The following is a 20052-nucleotide window of genomic DNA, read 5'->3' as shown; positions in this document are numbered from 1 at the left end:
GTGAAACTGGCCAAGGATAGTTGTGCCAAGCTTGTGGCATCATATTCAAAAGACTTGAGGTTGTAATTGCTGCCAAATGTGCATTGACAAAGTATTGAGCAAAGGCTGTGAATATTTACAGTATGTACATTTGATTTCTCCTTTTTTTATATACATTTTCCAAGACCTCTAGTAAACTTTCTCATGCTGTCATTATGGGGTGTTGTGTGTACAATTCTGAGGAGAAAAATTAATTCAATTCATTTTGGAATGAGGCTGTAACATAACAAAATGTGAAAAACGTGATGTGCTGTAAATACTTTCCATATGCACTGTATGATCAGCCATGGAACTGGGATTCACCAAACAAAGAAAGTAAAGTAATGGAAGTAGAGAATACAACAGTAAAATAAAAACATCCTCACCAAACAGGACCATCAGTGGTTCCTTAAAGAGAATCTGTACTCTAATATTCTTACACTAAAAAGCATACCATTCTATTCCTTATGTTCTCCTGTGCCCCTCTGTGCTGTTTCTGCCACTCTCTGCTGCAATCCTGGCTTGAAATTAACAGTTTTAGGCAGTGTTTACAAACAAACTAACCAGCTTGTGATAGGCTCACATAAGCAGAGTGTATGAGTCATACAGAGCCTGCAGGGGGCCTGCAGAGGGTGTGTATCGCTTCTATCCAATCACAAGCAGCCCTGCACATTCCACACATTCAAGCCTTAGCCCGACAGACACGACAGAGGAAAGGAGATAAGATTTATTACAGAGAAAGTGCAATTAGGAAAGGCTGCAGTAAACCAGAGCACATTAGAACAGGCATAGGAACTTATAGGATAGAAGAACTAAGGCTGAAAAATTTGTTACAGAGTCTCTTTAAGGCTGCTGTGCTCCTCTTTACAAAAAAGGTCAGGATCTTCGTCCTGATCCAGTGTCAGGAACATCACTGTCTGGAATGTACCATCTCCATTGTAGATAAGGCTCCTTCTATTTTAACTTTACTATTTTCCACAAGCTCACATTGATGGGTTCTGGGTAAATTCCAGTCATCATACAGATCATCTTCTGAGTTCCTTTGATGGTGGGTCAAGAAAACCTCTGGCTGGACTGAAAAAGAGAGTCATAGATTTAATATTTACTTAAAGTGAACTTGCCATTATACATTTATGGAATAGAACTGTGCAGTGGGACAATGGCATTTCAAAGGTTTACTATGGGAAATCAGTGGTGATGTGGGCTATCATGTCTCTCTGTTGGCATTCTAGAAAACAGATGGGCATTGGACACAGACTGGGAAGAAACTAGGGTGAGGCCTACAAGACTAACACTTTTGATGCATCAAAAAATCAGCACTCCTCCAAGAGTTATGTAGGTACACTTATTCATTAGATTATCCTTGCAATCAAACACCTGCTCACATAGGTAGCGCCATCAGAACAGCTGATGCTTTTCTGACCTCACTGGGTCTTTAATTGTTGCTCAGATCTCCCTAATCTCCATAACCCTTACCTTTCTTTTGAAGATAATTCCTTCCTTAAATCCAGCCCTCGACTCCCATCCTTAACATTACCCTCTCTTTGATGAAACCCCATTCCTACACCTAACTCTAACCTCAAACACTAACAAATAACTTCCTCAACCCTATGACTTAAAAGTAACTCTCCAATTCTAGGTACCGAGCCCTAACCCATAGCCCCTTGTAATCAAGAATAGCACTCGGCTCTTTAGCCAATGTATAAATAGGTGAATAACTAATCAATGAGTCAGACCTACATTTGTAGACTTAGTTGAGTATGTACGGCAGTCAACCTTCAATAAATAAATTAAATATACAGTTGCCTAATGATTATATGAAACAGACAAACAACCAAAGGCGTAAAGGTAGCCATACACTGGTCGATAGCCACCAGATCCACCAACAGATAGATCCCTCTCTGATATAATCTGATCAAAGAGGGATCTATTGGCTGCCCATACACTGCACATGGTTTTTGAATTTGTTTTCAGCATAAAATCGATTAAAAACCTGTGGACCCACAGCTGCAGCCGCCTACCTCGCTGCCGCAAGACCCCCCACCATTTGGGCTCCCCCAGACAGCAGCAATATTCTCACGTGTCTGCCGGCATGAGTCCCTGGGTCCATGATGTCACTTCTTCCGGCATCCTCTTCCATGTCCTCCTCACTTACAGTCCTGTCCTGTGACAAGCCGAAGTTCAAACAGTGGAGACGCTCTACACTCTGAACTTCTGCATGTCACAGTATGGAGCAGGACGTGAAGAGGACATGGAGAAGAAAGCCAGCCAGAAGAAGTGACAGCACGATACTCAGAGACTCGCACCAGCCAGACAGGTGAGATTATTGCTGCCACCATACTGCACCGGTTGTCGCTGAACTGAACGCCGCTAGCGATGCGCTCCTGACCAACCGGTGATTTAGCAAAATCTGGACCAATTGACGGTTTGATTGGATTGATCTGTCAACATTTGCGTTAACAATTTTACAGCAGATTTGATCACAGCGATCGAATGTGCTGTATATCAACAGGAAATTGACCTAGTGTATGGATACCATAATAAGCTTTTGAAGAATATTCAGACAAAGGTCCCAGACTATGCAAACAATAGTCTCAGGCTTGTGTGTCAAAAAGAGAAACAGAACCTGGCGCCAAATGCAGCAGGGCGGACCAACCGGAGCTGGGACAAAGAGTGTGCACTTCTGAAACACTTGTGATATCCATCAGAAAGAAGAAAAGCGGGGCACCACTTCCTCATAAAAACCTTTTCTTTCCTGTTGGACATAAGCCCGGTACAGAGCAGTGGGGGTATCAAGTGTCAGGCTATCCAAACTGAAGTCTCCAACTGTACACACTGACAGGAGCGAACATTGTACAGTGCATACATAATAAAAGTGTTAAAGCAGTAGGATCAGCCATACTCTGCCAGGGAAAAAAAAACACATATATAAGTAGATAAATACTTGATCTACTTACATAACACATGTATTGTACTGTCCACGTTTTAATTTCAGTGAATTTTATATAGTAAATGAAGAGAATTCTGTTCCTGGTGGGAACCATGTCTTTTGCCCACAGTTTAGGCTAAATACTGATGTAATTTCTGCCCTTTACTTTTTTTCATTTCTCCTCCAATCGCTGAGTCACCTCAGCCTTGCTTGTAAACACAAGTGAGTTTCAGATAAGCAGCTAGGCAGGGAAATAAATGGAAGAGGAGGAATATATTATAGATAAAAAGAACCCCCAGCATGCAACTGTCTGGCACTGACTACTAAAGGGCCAGTGCTCCTTAAGTATGTGATAACTCCATATCATAACAGCAGAAAAAAAGTTTTGAAAGTTTTAAATGCAATATTAGCATCTTTATCACTTAATACACTCAGACCAGTTGCTGTTGAAATTAGATTTTTATGGTGACAATCTCACTTTAACACCATGCGCTGAGGCATACAAGTCTTTTCAACCCAGCCATTCAGCACTTTTTTTGTGGGTTCTACTGACCTAAGGAGAAGAGACATGTCCGATCGGTTTCCAATCGATTACGAGAACAATTTTCCAAAGTTATCATGGGAAAAATCAATCCTGTTATTGATTGGGTTTAGTTTGAACATGTACATATGATACAACTTCCTGTAAGATTACATGTCGATCAAATGGGAAATTGAATCATGTTTACCCAGCTTTACCTTATTATCTGTACACTAAACCTCCTGAAGTTGCTTTGAGCTCCTGAAGCTACTTTGAGCTGTACTGGCTACTTTGTCTACTGGAGAGGTAAGCCCACCCTGCCTCTCCTTTTTTACCTGTGTTTAGTCCTTTTATTATGCCTCCACCCACCACCAGTATTATTGGTAAAATTAAGCAAATTGATTAATTAAGCTATATCCAGCGAATTCCTCTCTCTAAAAAAAATAATAATAATCAAGTTCTGTAATGCAGAGATCCAAAGATGTCACTTACTTCTCCTTTCCAGTGTTGCCCTGCCAAATAACAGGAGGCTGTTGACAAGTAATTCGCATGATTTCTTCAAGAACATTTGGAGGCTCTTTGTGGTGACTGCATCTGCATTGAGCACATCTCTGAGTGGGGAGGCGTATGGAGGAGATATCCAAATTCCTGGATCAACGTTTAGATGCATTAAGTCAGTAAAATTAATAGCCAGCTTGTAAAACATTGGCTCTGGTGTTCCTGGATCAGAAGAGCATCCAGCCAGGGCTTGCACTATTAATGGACCTGAAAGGGATAGTGGGCAAATGCATGAAAAATTCAGCATGCTGTCTGTGAACTACAAATCCCACCTATTATTATTATATTTATAAAGCGCCAACATATTAGGCAACGCTGGGCAATAAATATATACAATAATACAAGGATGACAAACGTAACAAGGCGGCCATTGACTTCGTTTGACAATGTTTACTTGAACACAATTTTTTTACAAAAACATTCACAATAAAGCGAACGGGCGAGCGGCTGATGATCACCGGCAATTGTACGCTGGAGAACTGATTAGGTCATCACTAGGCACCGCATTCACATTTTGACAATAAATATTATTATTATTACAGTATTTTGTTTTGCCTACATTAAGTGTAGAGATGTCTTTTCATTTTGTGCACTGGGACTGTTAAGGTGCCAATTATGAACCAATTTCCTGAAAGATCGACCATTCAATCTGATGGTTGCAATCAATGAGAAATGATCGTTTGGACCCACCAACTGAAGGGAAAATGATATGCACTTTGATCAGACTAAAAGAACTATGATGACATTTGGATCAACAGAAAGATCGTCAGACCAATCGTTCGTTGTTGATTGGCAGCACTAACAGCACTTGATCTGATTGATCATACGGTCGATCATTTAGGATATTGCATCATTGATGGGCACCTTTAACCACTTCACTACTAAGGGGTTTTTACCCTTACTGACCACTAGAGAAATTTTCACTTGTCAGTGCTCCTCCCTTTAATTCGCCAATAACTGTATCACAACTTATCACACCAAAATGATTTACAACCTTGTTTTTTCACCACAAATTAGGCTTTTAGGCGGTGATATTTGTTTTCAGAAATTACTTTTCTTTATGTTCATTGTAAAAAAAGGAAGGGGAAAAAAAAGAAAAAAAAATACTATTTCTCCAATTCCTTCCCCTATAGTTTTAAATAAAACAATGCTACTGTAAATAAAACCTACACATTGTATTTGCTCATTTGTCACAACATTTAAACTATGTTTAAAAAAAGTATGTTTATATTTGTTACAATGTTTAAATTATATCTCTAGTATATTTCATTGCAACAATATATTATTTTGAAAGAAAGGTGTATTTTTTCCGATCAATAATTGCAAGCCCTTATTTGCCAAAAATAACAGTAATACTCCCTCATGACATGCATAGTAAAAAAAAAGCTGACTCCCTAATGTAACTATTTATGTATTTTTTTTTTAATGCTGTCATTTTTTTTTACTGTTTTAATATGGTAACTATGGAGGGCAGGCGACAGGGGAAAGAGAGTTTAATTTATTGTAAAATGTAGTGTAAAATGTGTATTTTTTACCACTAGATATCCCCACACACACTATTCTGTGTGCTCTGAACAGAGCTCAGAGCTCTTACAGGCACTTTGAATGGCTCAGGGAACACATGTTCCCATTCATCCAATCAAAGATGTGTAAGTCTCATTGGGAACGCACAGAGGGAGAACTCACAGGCTTGCGCAGTGGCGGCAGTGGCAAGCAACATATTAAAATGTCCATTTGCCACTAACAGGGGCAAACAAGACAGTTTAATATGAAGCACAGTCCTGTAGTGGTTAATACTACTTCTGCAGACAAAGCTGCTCTCTTATGCTAACACAGGATCTGCTACATTCATACTATCAGAGGAAATTTGCCAGAAATGAACAGGGGCTTCAAAGTTCCCCTCATCAACTTCTACTGCATTAGGAAAGCAGAGAAATCATTGTTTATTTACACATGTAAATCATTTGTTTTCATGTGTTTACTACATGGATGAGCTTCAGAACCCAACTGCTTTCAAGTCTGATGTCTTCCATCCTCACTAAAATTAGCGTTGGAGTAAAAAAGAGTTTTCCGGCGCTAAGCCGGTTAGTGTGCCTTATCTGAGGTTAGTGTGCCTTATCTGAGGTTAGTGTGCCTTATCTGAGGTTAGTGTGCCTTATCTGAGTTAGTGTGCCTTATCTGAATTTAGTGCTCCTTAAGTAGCTTTGTGCACACTAAATAGCTTTGTGCACACTAGAAGATTCACAAAGCTACATCGCACACTGCAGATAAGGCACACTAACCTCAGATGAGGCACACTAACTCAGATAAGGCACACTAACCTCAGATAAGGCACACTAACCTCAGATAAGGCACACTAACCTCAGATAAGGCACACTAACTCCGATAAGGCACACTAACCTCAGATAAGGCACACTAACCTCAGATAAGGCACACTAACTCAGATAAGGCATACTAACCTCAGATAAGGTTAGCGCTGTAGTTTGTGCCCACTAAGTTATAAGGCACACTAACCGGCTTAGCGCCGGTTAGTGAATCAAGCCCATGGTGTACTACGACACAACTTTGGATCTTCATCTCACTAATATTATAAATGCGAAAGTGTGGATGTTTGGATGTTTGTTACTCAATCACACAACAATGGCTGAACGGATTTGAATAAAATTTGGCACACACATAGTACATTACCTGGAATAACACATAGGATACTTTTTATCTCCATAACCAAAAAGTGGGCGGAGACAAATACAAATTTCACTGGGAAAATGTAAACTGCAGCTCTTTTTACACTGTTAATGGCAGGGTTCTCAAACTTTGCACAGTTGGTTGACTGGGATTAATATTCAGGAAAGTGGGTAGAGCCTAAAAAAAGCCACCTGTTGAATTTCCATGGGAATATTTAATTGCTGCCACTCTTGCACTGTTAATGGCATAAGCCTAAAACCTGGTACAGTTGGTCATTGGATGACTGGGGTTCAAATCCAAAAAAGGAGGTGGAAGCACAGACATTCAGATTTGTTTCATTTCAATGCAAATTATTGATGCCAAAGGCTGCAAAACTGACATACTAAGCAATTGACTCATTAATGAATTGTGTATTAGGGTTAGAAAAAAAGTGGGCGGAGCCAACACCAGCCAAATACATACCTGGGCAACGCCGGACCATCAGCTAGTTACCAATAATTTAAAACAGTTCTGAACTGCACTGAGTGTGAAAGACTGATATTTATGAATCTCTCTACATATCTCCTGACACAAACAAAGCTGATGTTTCTGGGAGCCGATTATGTCACAAGACGGACTACTACCTGTCCCTGAATCTGTGAAGGCTGTTAGTCAAGCTCCAAATATAAAAAAAAAAATGTAAAATTTAAAATACATGTGTATGCATATGTAGAGTTGTTATAACATGCATATATGTGGGGGTTACTACCCTTTATTCCAACGTATTGTAAAACCTGCATGACTATTTGAATAATTTCAGTGATTTGTACCTTTTACTCCAAAGGCATGCATTTTTTCTATGACATGCTCATGGAAATACTCAAAATAGCTCATTAGAAACATGTCGAAAAAACTCCAGGAAAAAGCTGACAGGTTCCCTTTAGACCAGCTCTGGGTGAAGACGATCCCCTCAGATGCATTGTGGAAGGAGAGGACTACAATCCCACCAAACTGTGCCGTACCCCAGGGGTACATCTCCAGGTCATATGTAAATTCTGTTGTCTGCTCCAATACCAGCTCATAGCACCCTAAATACAAAGACAAAACTCATCATAGGACTGTAGGGAACATGCTAATGTTTAATATAGAGCACACTCACCAGCATATATTAATACAGTATAGTTCATATTGAAAACAATCATTATTACAGGTTTTTACCCAAAAGCAACGCAAGTCAGCTGTATTAAAGGGAGAATGACCTAAGCAGAGCCGGTACAAGGTCCTCCGAGAACCAAAGGCTGAGACGAAAAAAGTGCGCTTCTCCATCCCTCCCACCCCAGCCGTCACACAGACACACACTGATTGCTATTAAACTAAGAGGTACCCCAGGGCCCCCAACATCTTAATCTCTAGTTATCTGGCTTGTAGTCACTATCAAGTATCTCCTTTTCTTATTTCTCTCTGCTTCAAACACAATAGGGGAATGATAGCTGAGTGAGTTGTGCGCCCCCTCCTACACTGCGCCCTGAGACTGGAGCCTCTCTCGCCTCTGCCTTGGCCTGGCCCTGGACCTGAGCTATGTTTAGTTCTTCTCTTCCTCTGCGGTTTATTACAGTTCCATTCACTAATCTAATGATTAATGAGCAAATGCGGAAGGAGTTATCAGTAGAATAACTATTCCTGTGACTTTGTCCCGAGAGACTGCATACAAGAATAACCGGGGTAAGTATGGAGGGGACACAAATGGCATTCTGTGCAACTAGTGATGCGCATGGGTGCATGAAATAAGGACTCCAGCTAAAAAGGGGACCAAATATAAATGGTATTAAAGTTATCTTTAGCAAAATGGGCACCATGATATAATGTAAAATATTGTTTATAATCCTGATATTCTAGTATTCTTCACTCTAACCTCTATTTTACATTTACTAAAATGAGGACCAGTAAAAGTGATAAAAAGTGATAAAATATTGTTTAATACACCGATATTGTACTACTTTATTCATATAGTAAAATATTTTTAATCCTTACCGATATTTTACTATAACCTAACCTCTCCCTACTCTCAAACAGAACCCACCTGGTTTAGGGCCTAACCCTTATGCTGGGCATACACGGGTGCAATTATGCGCTGGATCGAGCCGCTGGCTCGATGTCGGCCCGGTGCATACCAGCTCGTTCCCCGCGGGCATCCCTTATCAGTCTCTCGATTCCCCGCTATTGTCCGCCAGCGGGGATTGAGCGGGGAATCTATCCGGCAGGTCATGGGACCTGTCGGATAATATCAATCGAGCCATCAGCGGCTCGATTGATAACAGCGCACCTCGCCGTGTATGCCCAGCATCATGCTGGGCATACACGGCGAAGTGCACTGTTATCAATCAAGCCGCTGATGGCTCGATTGATAATATCCGACAGGTCTGATGATCTGCCGGATAGATTGCCCGCTCGATCCCCGCGGGCGGACAATAACGGGGAATCCAGCGGCTGATAAGGGATGCCCGTGGGGACGAGCGGGGATCGATCTGCGCGCACACGCCAATGAGCAGGGATGCGCCGGCATCGAGGCAGCAGCTCGATCCGGCACATAATTGCACCCGTGTATGCCCAGCATAAGACCCCCCCCTCCCCCCTGGTGGGTCCTAACCCTAAGACTCCCCACGTGGTGGTGCCTAACCCTATGATCCCCCTGGAGGGTGCCTAACCTTAATCCCCATTTTGTTTGTGTAAAATAAATTTGTATATGATTGTTTATGGTTTTCTTTAAAATAGAATAAATGAAAATGATCATTGTGGAGTCAAACATAAAAATAAACCCTTTTTTATACGTAACTTTACAAAAATATGTTGAAAAACTATCATTTGTAACATAGGTGAAAATAGCGGCTCGTTGTGGTGCAAACAGTTGAAATGTAAATCATTTTTTTCTGAAAAACCAAAGGTAACAGTTTTAGAAACAATTATACAGTTTAAAAATGATTATTTGCTTAATTATGGGTTTATCACGCTGGTGCGTGACGAGGTAACACTTTAGATAATTACACAACAAAAGTACAAGGTGTAATCTAACGGTCAGAACTTCTGCACAAGTAAAGATATCGAGGTACAAAGTCGTTAAGCTAAATCGCAGTCAAATTCGAGCAGGGTCATACACGTGTATCAGATGTCAGTCGTATTGCAAGGATCACTCAGTAACAGAGTCAGGGACAGGCCGAGTCAGTAACGTAAATCAGATGGTAGCGGTACAGAAGGACTAGACTAGAGCGAGGTCAGGAACAAGTAAGAGGTCGGTACACAGATAAATATACAATGAGATGTTACTTCAATAATATCAGGAGGATATTACGAAGGAATTACAAATAGATATAATATACAGCAAAAGACTGACTAACTGGAGTACATATATATTGTGCGTCTACACAATATATATTGTGCGTCTACACAATATATGAATGTAGCTCAGAGTAGCTAGCTAGCTAGACCAGAAACCAGCGAACTGATTAGTATCAAGGTCAGCGGGCACTGAATGCTCCTGGCCTTAAATGCAACATCTGTATCCAGCAGCCACTCCTCCAATTGGTGACATCATCACCCACATCTTCCTTCTTAGCCTATAATGCTGGCTAAGGCTCGCGCATGCGGGATGCGACCTTCGGGTCGCGCGGGAGCCGGAAGACACCGCTGGAGGGAAGCCGGGGATGCCGCCAGAGGATTCCAGCGCGGCAGTCCTGCCGCTCGCCCGGACCACGCCAGAGCCGTTGCGGGACCTGCCGCCGGAAGGTAAGTGTGTTACAGGGTTACTGTAATCAATAAATGTGGTATGGATATTAAAGTTAAAGATAACAAGCAATATATTTATTTTATATTTTCGCAAACAATTTAACAAACAAAATAATATTCGTAATTTTGTTTCAAAATTCCCAATTACAATGCAAAATCAAAGGCAAAATTTTGGGAAAAATTGTAATTAATTTTGTCCGTAATTGTAATCAGGAACCATAATTTTGCATTTTCACGTAATTTCCGCGTCATGTTGTGCTGGCCCACCACTCATACATGCTGTTGTCACCAAACAGGCCTACATGTGTTAAAGAAAATAGTGGATACAAGTCAAAAACATTTTTTCAAAAAGACCTTGAAGTTTATGGGAAAATCAAAAATCCAAGAAGGCAAAGGAAAAATGTTTTTTAAACTCAGAAAAATTGCTGTTTAACCACTAGACGACCGCAGTGTTAAAAAACGACCAGGCTGTTTTTGTTGTGCTGGGCTGTGCAGGCTTTTTACCCTCCTGCACAGCCCAGCTACGGAGCCCAGCGATCGGACTCACTTCCTTTTTTTGTCCCTAAGGGGACATGCCGCCTGAGGCGTCCGATCGCTGTAACCGTTTTTTTTTTTCTAAGCCTCTATGAGGCTCTCACCCTCCTTCCCTCCTCCCACCTCTTCCATCCTCCCCTCCGTGTTCTGAATTGGAACAGGACGGAAATCTGTCCTGTTCTGCCTCTCATAGGCATCAGCCTATGAGAGGACGGTGATCCCCGGCCAATCAGGGTCCGGAGATCGCCAATCTCGTACAGCGCTGCCGGAGACTGCCGGGGGATTTCTTTCCCCTTTCGTTCACAAACAGACTTCTAGCCGCGATCTGAACTCCGTTCCGTGAATTGGCAGGGAACGATCGTGCTTGCGCGTGGCCGTTCCCTGGGAAACTGCAGCCCCAGGACTTGAATCCAATTGGCATTAGGCGGTGGTGGGGCTGCCACCGCGGCCACGCCCATCGGCGTTAGGCGGTGTCCAGATAGTTAAAAAGCATTTTCCTTTGCATTTTTAAACTCAAGCAAAATTGCAAGGTATGTTTGAAAAATTATTATTACTTTTTTTACTTATACTCACTATTCTTCATAACACATGTAGCCTTTTTTGTGACAATAACATGTATGGGGGCTGTGCTATTCACCACTAAAGTCAGTAGGGTATTACATAAAATTATGAATGAATAACAGAAAATCAATTGAATTTACAAATCATAATTACGTATGTTCATAATTGCAAAAATGTACACAAAATTTTGCGAAATCATAATTTAGAGATGGCCCGAACGGTTCGCTGGCAAACGGTTCCCGGCGAACTTCCATGGTTCGCGTTCACAGAGAACCGCAAACTTTTCCGGAAGTTCGACTCGTCCCCATAGTGCATCATTAGGGTCAACTTTGACCCTCTACATCACAGTCAGCAGGCACATTGTAGCCAATCAGGCTACACTTCCTCCTGGAGCCCCACCCCCCTTATAAAAGGCAGGCAGCGTCAGGCATTGCACTCACTCGTGTGCCTGCAGTAATTAGAGAAGGGAGAGCTGCTGTGCAGAGACCTATAGGGTAAGCTTAGTTATGCTCTTGTAGGCTATTTAGCTTGCTCCTTGCTGATTCTTATTGCTAAAAAAAGCACCCCTCAACAGCTCTTCTGAGAGCTAATCTTGTTCTTTTGATCTAATTTTTTTTCTTTTTGTGTGGCCCACTTGCATTATATACAGCCCTGTCAGTCAGTCGCAGCTGGCCTTTGGCCCCTTGGTGGTAATTACTACTGTGCCAGGTGCAGATTTGTAATGCCCGTCACTCAGTGGCGGACATACGGCCGTGCAGGCCGTGCCGCCGCACGAGGGCCCCTGAAGTTCTGCTGCTTCAGGGGCCCATTAAGTATTGCAGGTTTTTTTTTATTTATTTTTTTTTTTTTTATGTTTTTTTTTTTTAACCTGGGGGGCCCAACTCCTGTCCTCCCCCCTCACCTCGCCCCCCCCCCCTCATGCGGCGGGAGAGCGGAAAATACAAGAAGTCTCCGGCCGGGGCGGCAGCTGCCGCTTGGTCTCCAACTTGGAGACATATCGGAAACTAAGCAGCAGCTGCCTCTAGCGTCTGCTGCAGCCCCGGCCGGAGACTTCCTGTATTTTCTGCTCTCCCGCCGGCTGCAGCGCATACCGGGAGGGGGGCCCCGAGGTGAGTGAGGGAGGATAGGAGTCGGGCCCCCCACCCGGATAGCTACCCACCCGGCTACCTTACCCACCCACCCGGTTACCTACCCCGCTACCTAACCAGGCTACCTACCCACCCACCCGGCTACCTAGCTACCCACCCGGCTACCTAACCACCCTGCCGGCTATCTACCTGGCTACCTACCCACCCGGCTACCTAACCACCCTGCCGGCTATCTACCTGGCTACCTACCCACCCGGCTACCTAACCACCCTGCCGGCTATCTACCTGGCTACCTACCCACCCGGCTACCTACCCACCCGGCTACCTAGCTACCCACCCGGCTACCTAACCACCCTGCCGGCTACCTACCTGGCTACCTACCCATCCGGCTACCTAGCTACCCACCCGGCTACCTAACCACCCTGCCGGCTATCTACCTGGCTACCTACCCACCCGGCTACCTACCCACCCGGCTACCTAGCTACCCACCCGGCTACCTAACCACCCTGCCGGCTATCTACCTGGCTACCTACCCACCCGGCTACCTAACCACCCTGCCGGCTACCTACCCACCCGGCTACCTACCCACCCACCCGGCTACCTAACCACCCACCCGGCTACCTAACCACCCACCCGGCTACCTACCCACCCGGATACCTACCTACCCACCCGGCTACCTACCCACCCACCCGGCTACCTACCCACCCGGCTACCTAACCACCCACCCGGCTACCTACACACCCACCCGGCTACCTACCTACCCACCAGGCTACCTACCTACCTACCCACCCGGCTACCTACCAACCCACCAGGCTACCTACCCACCCACCCAGCTACCTAACCACCCACCTACCCACCCACCCACCAGGCTACCTACCCACCCGCCTACCCAGCCACCCACCAGGCTACCCACCCGGCTACCCAGCCACCCACCAGGCTACTTACCCACCCGGCTAAGGGCTACCTACCTACCCACCCGGCTGCCTACCTACCCACCAGGCTACCTATCCACCCAACCACCCATGGGAGCTGCGCGCCGGATGGAGGCTGGGACAGGAGGTCTGCTGCTGCAGGTGAGTAAATGTTTTTTTTTTATTATTTATTTTAGCAGGTGTATGTTCTGGGCAGGTCTGCCACATGATTGCGTGTATGTTCTGGGCAGGTCTGCCACATGATTGCGTGTATGTTCTGGGCAGGTCTGCCACATGATTGCATGTATGTTCTGGGCAAATTTGCTACATGATTGCATGTGTTTTCTGGGCAAATCTGCCGACATGATTGCACGTATTTTCTGGGCATATCTGCCGACATGATTGCAGGTATTTTCTGGGCATATCTGCCGACATGATTGCAGGTATTTTCTGGGCATATCTGCCGACATGATTGCACGTATTTTCTGGGCATATCTGCCGACATCATTGCACGTATTTTCTGGGCAAATCTGCTGACATGATTGAATGTATTTTCTGGGCAAATCTGCTCACATTATGTGTATTTTCTTGAGAAAACCTGCACAATTATGTGAATTTTCTGGGGAAAGGGTCACCAAAACTTGGGCCCACTGTCTTTGCGTTGCACTTTTCAAGGGAACCTGAGGTGAGAATAATATTGAGGCTGCCATATTTCTCTCCTTTTAAGCAATACCAGTTGCCTGGTTGCCGTTCTGGTCCTCTGCCTCTTATTCTTTCAACCATAGACCCTGAACAAGCATGCAGCAGGTCAGGGGTTTCTGACAATATTGTCAGAACTGAGAAGATTAAGCTGCATGCTTGTTGCTGGTGTAATTCAGTTTATTACTGCAGCCAAATAGATCAGCAGGGCCACCAGGCAACTAGTATTGTTTAAAAGGAAATAAATATGGCAGCCTCCATATCACTCTCACCCCGGGATCACTTTAAATTACAGTTAGCTCCGCCCTTATCCGGTCATTGCCACGCCCATTTTTTGCCGCGCCGCTACGCGCCGCAGGTTCTATCCACGCCCATTTATAGCTTCGCGCGCCGCAGGTCAGGGGGGCCCACAATTGATATTTTGCACAGGGGCCCACTGCTGCCTGTGTCCGCCACTGCCGTCACTGCATATAATTACCTGTTGTTCACAGTGCACCCACCTACCTACGTGAGCACATGCAGTGTCACTGTGCCTGTCCAGTACCTATAACTATAGAGAAAAGTACCCAATAGCAGTAGCACCAACCGCTCCAAAAAATGAATTCAAAGAAAATCATGCAAGAATTTTTATTGGTAAATAGTAAACAATATTAAAAACATGATTAAAAATTACCAAAGGTGATAGCAGCAGCGTACATAATAAATGATCAATTCAATAATATGACAATATTGATACCTCACAAAACCTCAATATTGCCTTAAAGAGGAACTCCAGTGAAAATAATGTAGTAAAAAAAGTGCTTCATTTTTTACCGAATGAAAGCATGTATCCAGGAGCACCCACTTAATGCTCAAAGGTAAAAGGAAGTGTGCCAAGATCCTCACCCCTGTACCAAAGGGTCAATACAGTCTATAATCCACAAAGGATCGGCACCACACGATATGTGTATTAAATAGCTCTTAAACTTTTATTGCATAGTAAAAAGTTTGACAGGCAGCAAAAGCCCGCTGTTTCGGCCTGAAAGGCCTTTATCAAGTTGCCAGAAATGTCAAATGCATGTATATATCACACAACATCACTTATATATCACTAACTCCGCCCCAAGGGCAGACCACCCTGGTGCGTACAGATGGGGAGACAAACCTATATGCGGACCTGATGGGAGACTGAATAGTCACAAGTATAGCCACCTAAAAAGAGTGCACAAAGTTTAAATATTTAAACTCACCAATCAGGGATCAGTTCCGCTGCAGAAACCGCCAGCATTATCCACCCAAATCGGCTCATATGAGCGCATCACGGACAGCGCGCCGCCGCCATGCAATCAGCGGCAGCGCCCGCTGTAAGCATTGCCGGTCATGTGACTGAACACATGATCGGCTGCCACCAATCACCTGCGCCCAAGTCTTAGCCAATGGGGAATAGCTGGCCTCGGACCCATGAAGGCGGGGGATATACAATACAACGGAGACACGGCTAGCACAACACAGTAGCAGCCGTGCTGTCTCCTAGCAACATGTAAATATAAACATATCACTCACCCAGCCAGCCACACCGAATAAAAGGTATTCTGCAGAGGAATATGATCTTTTAATGTATGAATCCCCAAATGTACCTAAAGATAAACATAAAAACACATATCAATAATAGATTGAAGCTCAAATACACATATGAATCCATATTAGCAAACGGTTGCCTAACAGTATATACCATAATAGCTACAATAAATATTAGATACAAAAGCTTAAATCACACTCCCTATTAAGTCCAGCTGGACCCATAGCTCCCAATCTTCTAATCCAGCCCGCCTCTCTCCTCAATAATTCCTTTTGTCGGTTACCCCCCCGCCAATCCTGGGGGACCCCGTCAATGGCCATGACCCCTAACTGTGAGACATTATGTCTACATTTTGTAAAATGTTCAGCAACCGACTGCTCAATGCTTTTACCCCTGATGGCCGTTTTATGTGATGAAATGCGGTCTTTGAGGCGCTGAGTTGTCATCCCTACATAAATAAAGCCACAGGGACACTTTAAAAGGTACACAACATATCGGGAATCGCATGTATAGCGTCTCCTGATCTCATATTTGTTTCCTGTGGTGGGATGACAAAAATCTTTGCCCCTAATGACACTACTACATATGTGGCATGTGAGACATGGATACATGCCCCTATTAACTGGAAGGTCACCAGACACATCCTTCTTTTTGACACGCAACTTGTCACGCAGGGTAGGTGCCCTGCGGAACGACATAAGGGGTGGGTATCTGAACTCTGGTACTCTGGGGAAGCCATCCCTCAGGATATACCAGTGCCGACGTATAATACGACTCACATTATCACTACATGTATTATAAGTGGATATAAACGGCAATCTGGGTACAGTATTTCTCCTATGGGTACGACGCTGTCTGCATTCCTGGAAATCTGAATAACCCCTTGCCCTAAATTTATCACTCAACTCGCGTTTGCGTAAGTTAGATGTGTCTGGATCACTCACAATTCTATTCACCCTCGAGAATTGACTCTGTGGTATACTCCTTTTAGTATTCAAAGGGTGAAAGCTTTGGAAGTGTAATACTGAATTACGATCCGTTGGTTTGGTGTATAGGTCAGTAACAAATCCCGCCCCCTCCCGGATCACCCTGACATCTAAAAACGGAACGCTACATGAATCTATATGAGCAGTAAGACGTATATAAGGGCATTGCTCATGGACATTAGTTATAAAAGCATCTAGGCTCTCACGCGGCCCCCTCCAAACGCAAAATACATCGTCTATAAAACGACACCAGCACAGAGAATGCTCGCGAAATATGGGATTTAGATATACAAAAGTTTCCTCAAATAGACCCATAAATAAATTTGCGTAGGAGGGGGCCACGTTCGAGCCCATAGCTGTGCCCTGTCGCTGTCCATAAAATCTGTTCTTAAAAGAGAAGTAATTAAATGTCAAGACAATTTCCAAAAGTTTCACCAGAAACTTTCGTTGGTCAATCGAGCAGTCGGTTTGCATCATCAAGTACCAATGAACTGCCTCTACACCTCCATCATGAGGGATGGAGGTGTAGAGGCTCTCCACATCCAAAGTGACTAGGAGGACATCATCATCCACAGGTGGCATGGACCTAAGTTTACACAAAAAGGCATTAGTATCTTTAATATACGAATCCAACGATTGTACTATAGGTTGTAAAATTTTATCAATAAAGATTGCAATTGGAACGAAGACAGACCCCACTCCTGCCACAATTGGACGCCCAGGGCCCAAAACTCTTGTACGCCCCGTACAAGAGTTTTGTGTATCTTTGGCAATATATACAAATGTGGAGTCGTGGGGTTGTCCTGTTGCAAAAACTTAAACAGATCTTCATCAATTAAGCCCTTAACCAACGCATTCTGCAATACATTTAAAATTAATCGCTGTATCTCAGGTAGAGGGTCACTATCTAGAGGGACATACACATTGGTATCAGATAATTGGCGATTAACCTCCTGATCATAATCGCATCTATCAACTATCACCACAGCTCCTCCCTTATCCGCCGGACATATTACTATGTCGGCATTGTCCTGCAAGGACTTCAGAGCTGTGTTCTCTGCACGAGTGAGATTATGTGCTACTCTAAAATGTCCCTTCCTAAAATCATCCTCCATTTTCTTAATGTCCTCTGAAATCTTCGATGTGTAGGTGTCAATAAGGGCATGGCTAGAAGGTAAAAAATTGCTCTTATTGCGTAGGCCAGAGTCTCTGAGACAGAAACAATCTTCATTGCCAGTTCGCACAGTGTCAGTAGTTATACTAGCTGGTAGGTTATTAAAGAAGACTTTTAGTTTAATAGATCGGAAAAACCGAAATAAGTCTTGTTCAAGACTGAAAAAGTCTGGTAGATGTGTAGGACTAAACGATAACCCATAGTTCAATACCCTTTCCTCAATACTGGTTAATGAGTATGAAGAGATATTTACCACTAATGATGGGTGTATCAAGTCCGTTTCCTCGGTCTCAGGTTCATCGTGTTGCGTGGGGGTTTTCCGTATGCACCTCCGCCTGAACCTCCAACCCCCTCTCCGCTTCCGCCTCCTTGGGGGTGATGGTTTGGGGAACCCTCCCTTGAAGTTGGAGCGACATCAGATGATGAAGAGCCAGCTCCAGACGGACTACCTCCTCGAGGTCTCCCACGGGGTCCCTTCTTTGGTCTACGTGGTGGTCTACCTTGTGGTTGCGGCTGAGATACAGGTTTTTGCCAGGAATAAACATATCCAGTTGTATAATCCGCTTTATCACGATTCAACTTTACTCTTTTCCTCTCTTCCAAAGTTTTCACAAAATCATCCATCTTTTTATCCAAACTCTCCATATACGACTTGAACTCTGCAGCAGGTAATAGCTCTTTCATCTGCTCTACCAGCGGATTCATTTTTGCATCAAGTGCTGGGAGCTCCTCTTGAATGCGAACTATGGTGTGCAGCATTGCATCAAAAGATGCTTTGTTCCATATTTTCTCCCATACCGCACAAAAGGCAGTATCGTTAGGGAATTATATATAGGTTTGTCTCCCCATCTGTACGCACCAGGGTGGTCCGCCCTTGGGGCGGAGTTAGTGATATATAAGTGATGTCGTGTGATATATACATGCATTTGACATTTCTGGGAACTTGATAAAGGCCTTTCAGGCCGAAACAGCGGGCTGTCGCTGCCTGTCAAACTTTTTACTATGCAATAAAAGTTTAAGAGCTATTTAATACACATATCGTGTGGTGCCGATCCTTTGTGGATTATAGACTGTATTGACCCTTTGGTACAGGGGTGAGGATCTTGGCACACTTCCTTTTACCTTTGAGCATTAAGTGGGTGCTCCTGGATACATGCTTTCATTTACGTGGTAAAAGCCTGATGTGAAACCTATTCAAGTGGAGCTGGAGAATTTGAGACGTATTAGAATCAACCTGGATTTGCATGCAAAAACACTTGCTGAATACTGCAGAGCTCGACGGATCCCAAGAGGTAAAAGAGCACATGTAGCACCTTTGTTGTTCCCTAACGATACTGCCTTTTGTGCGGTATGGGAGAAAATATGGAATATGGAACAAAGCATCTTTTGATGCAATGCTGCACACCATAGTTCGCATTCAAGAGGAGCTCCCAGCACTTGATGCAAAAATGAATCCGCTGGTAGAGCAGATGAAAGAGCTATTACCTGCTGCAGAGTTCAAGTCGTATATGGAGAGTTTGGATAAAAAGATGGATGATTTTGTGAAAACTTTGGAAGAGAGGAAAAGAGTAAAGTTGAATCGTGATAAAGCGGATTATACAACTGGATATGTTTATTCCTGGCAAAAACCTGTATCTCAGCCGCAACCACAAGGTAGACCACCACGTAGACCAAAGAAGGGACCCCGTGGGAGACCTCGAGGAGGTAGTCCGTCTGGAGCTGGCTCTTCATCATCTGATGTCGCTCCAACTTCAAGGGAGGGTTCCCCAAACCATCACCCCCAAGGAGGCGGAAGCGGAGAGGGGGTTGGAGGTTCAGGCGGAGGTGCATACGGAAAACCCCCACGCAACACGATGAACCTGAGACCGAGGAAACGGACTTGATACACCCATCATTAGTGGTAAATATCTCTTCATACTCATTAACCAGTATTGAGGAAAGGGTATTGAACTATGGGTTATCGTTTAGTCCTACACATCTACCAGACTTTTTCAGTCTTGAACAAGACTTATTTCGGTTTTTCCGATCTATTAAACTAAAAGTCTTCTTTAATAACCTACCAGCTAGTATAA

The 20052-nt window shown here is 43.9% G+C and overlaps 1 protein-coding gene across 1 annotated transcript; it reads right to left on the bottom strand.

Moving 5' to 3' along the window:
- Nucleotides 1-730: 730 nt before the first annotated feature.
- Nucleotides 731-15501, bottom strand: LOC137528090 (antigen-presenting glycoprotein CD1d-like). Its single transcript, XM_068249353.1, has 4 exons — nucleotides 15492-15501; nucleotides 7520-7777; nucleotides 3960-4232; nucleotides 731-1092 (listed from the first exon to the last, which is right to left on the bottom strand). The coding sequence occupies exons 2-4, from the start codon at nucleotides 7722-7724 to the stop codon at nucleotides 929-931; spliced, it is 642 nt and encodes a 213-aa protein (XP_068105454.1). The 5' UTR covers nucleotides 7725-7777; nucleotides 15492-15501; the 3' UTR covers nucleotides 731-928.
- Between the last annotated feature and the right edge of the window lie 4551 nt (nucleotides 15502-20052).

The sequence above is a fragment of the Hyperolius riggenbachi genome, chromosome 8 (assembly GCF_040937935.1).
Source record: "Hyperolius riggenbachi isolate aHypRig1 chromosome 8, aHypRig1.pri, whole genome shotgun sequence".
In the NCBI taxonomy this organism is placed as follows: domain Eukaryota; kingdom Metazoa; phylum Chordata; class Amphibia; order Anura; family Hyperoliidae; genus Hyperolius; species Hyperolius riggenbachi.
Note: the sequence above shows the minus strand (reverse complement) of the source record. Positions and strands in the feature narration are given on the sequence as shown.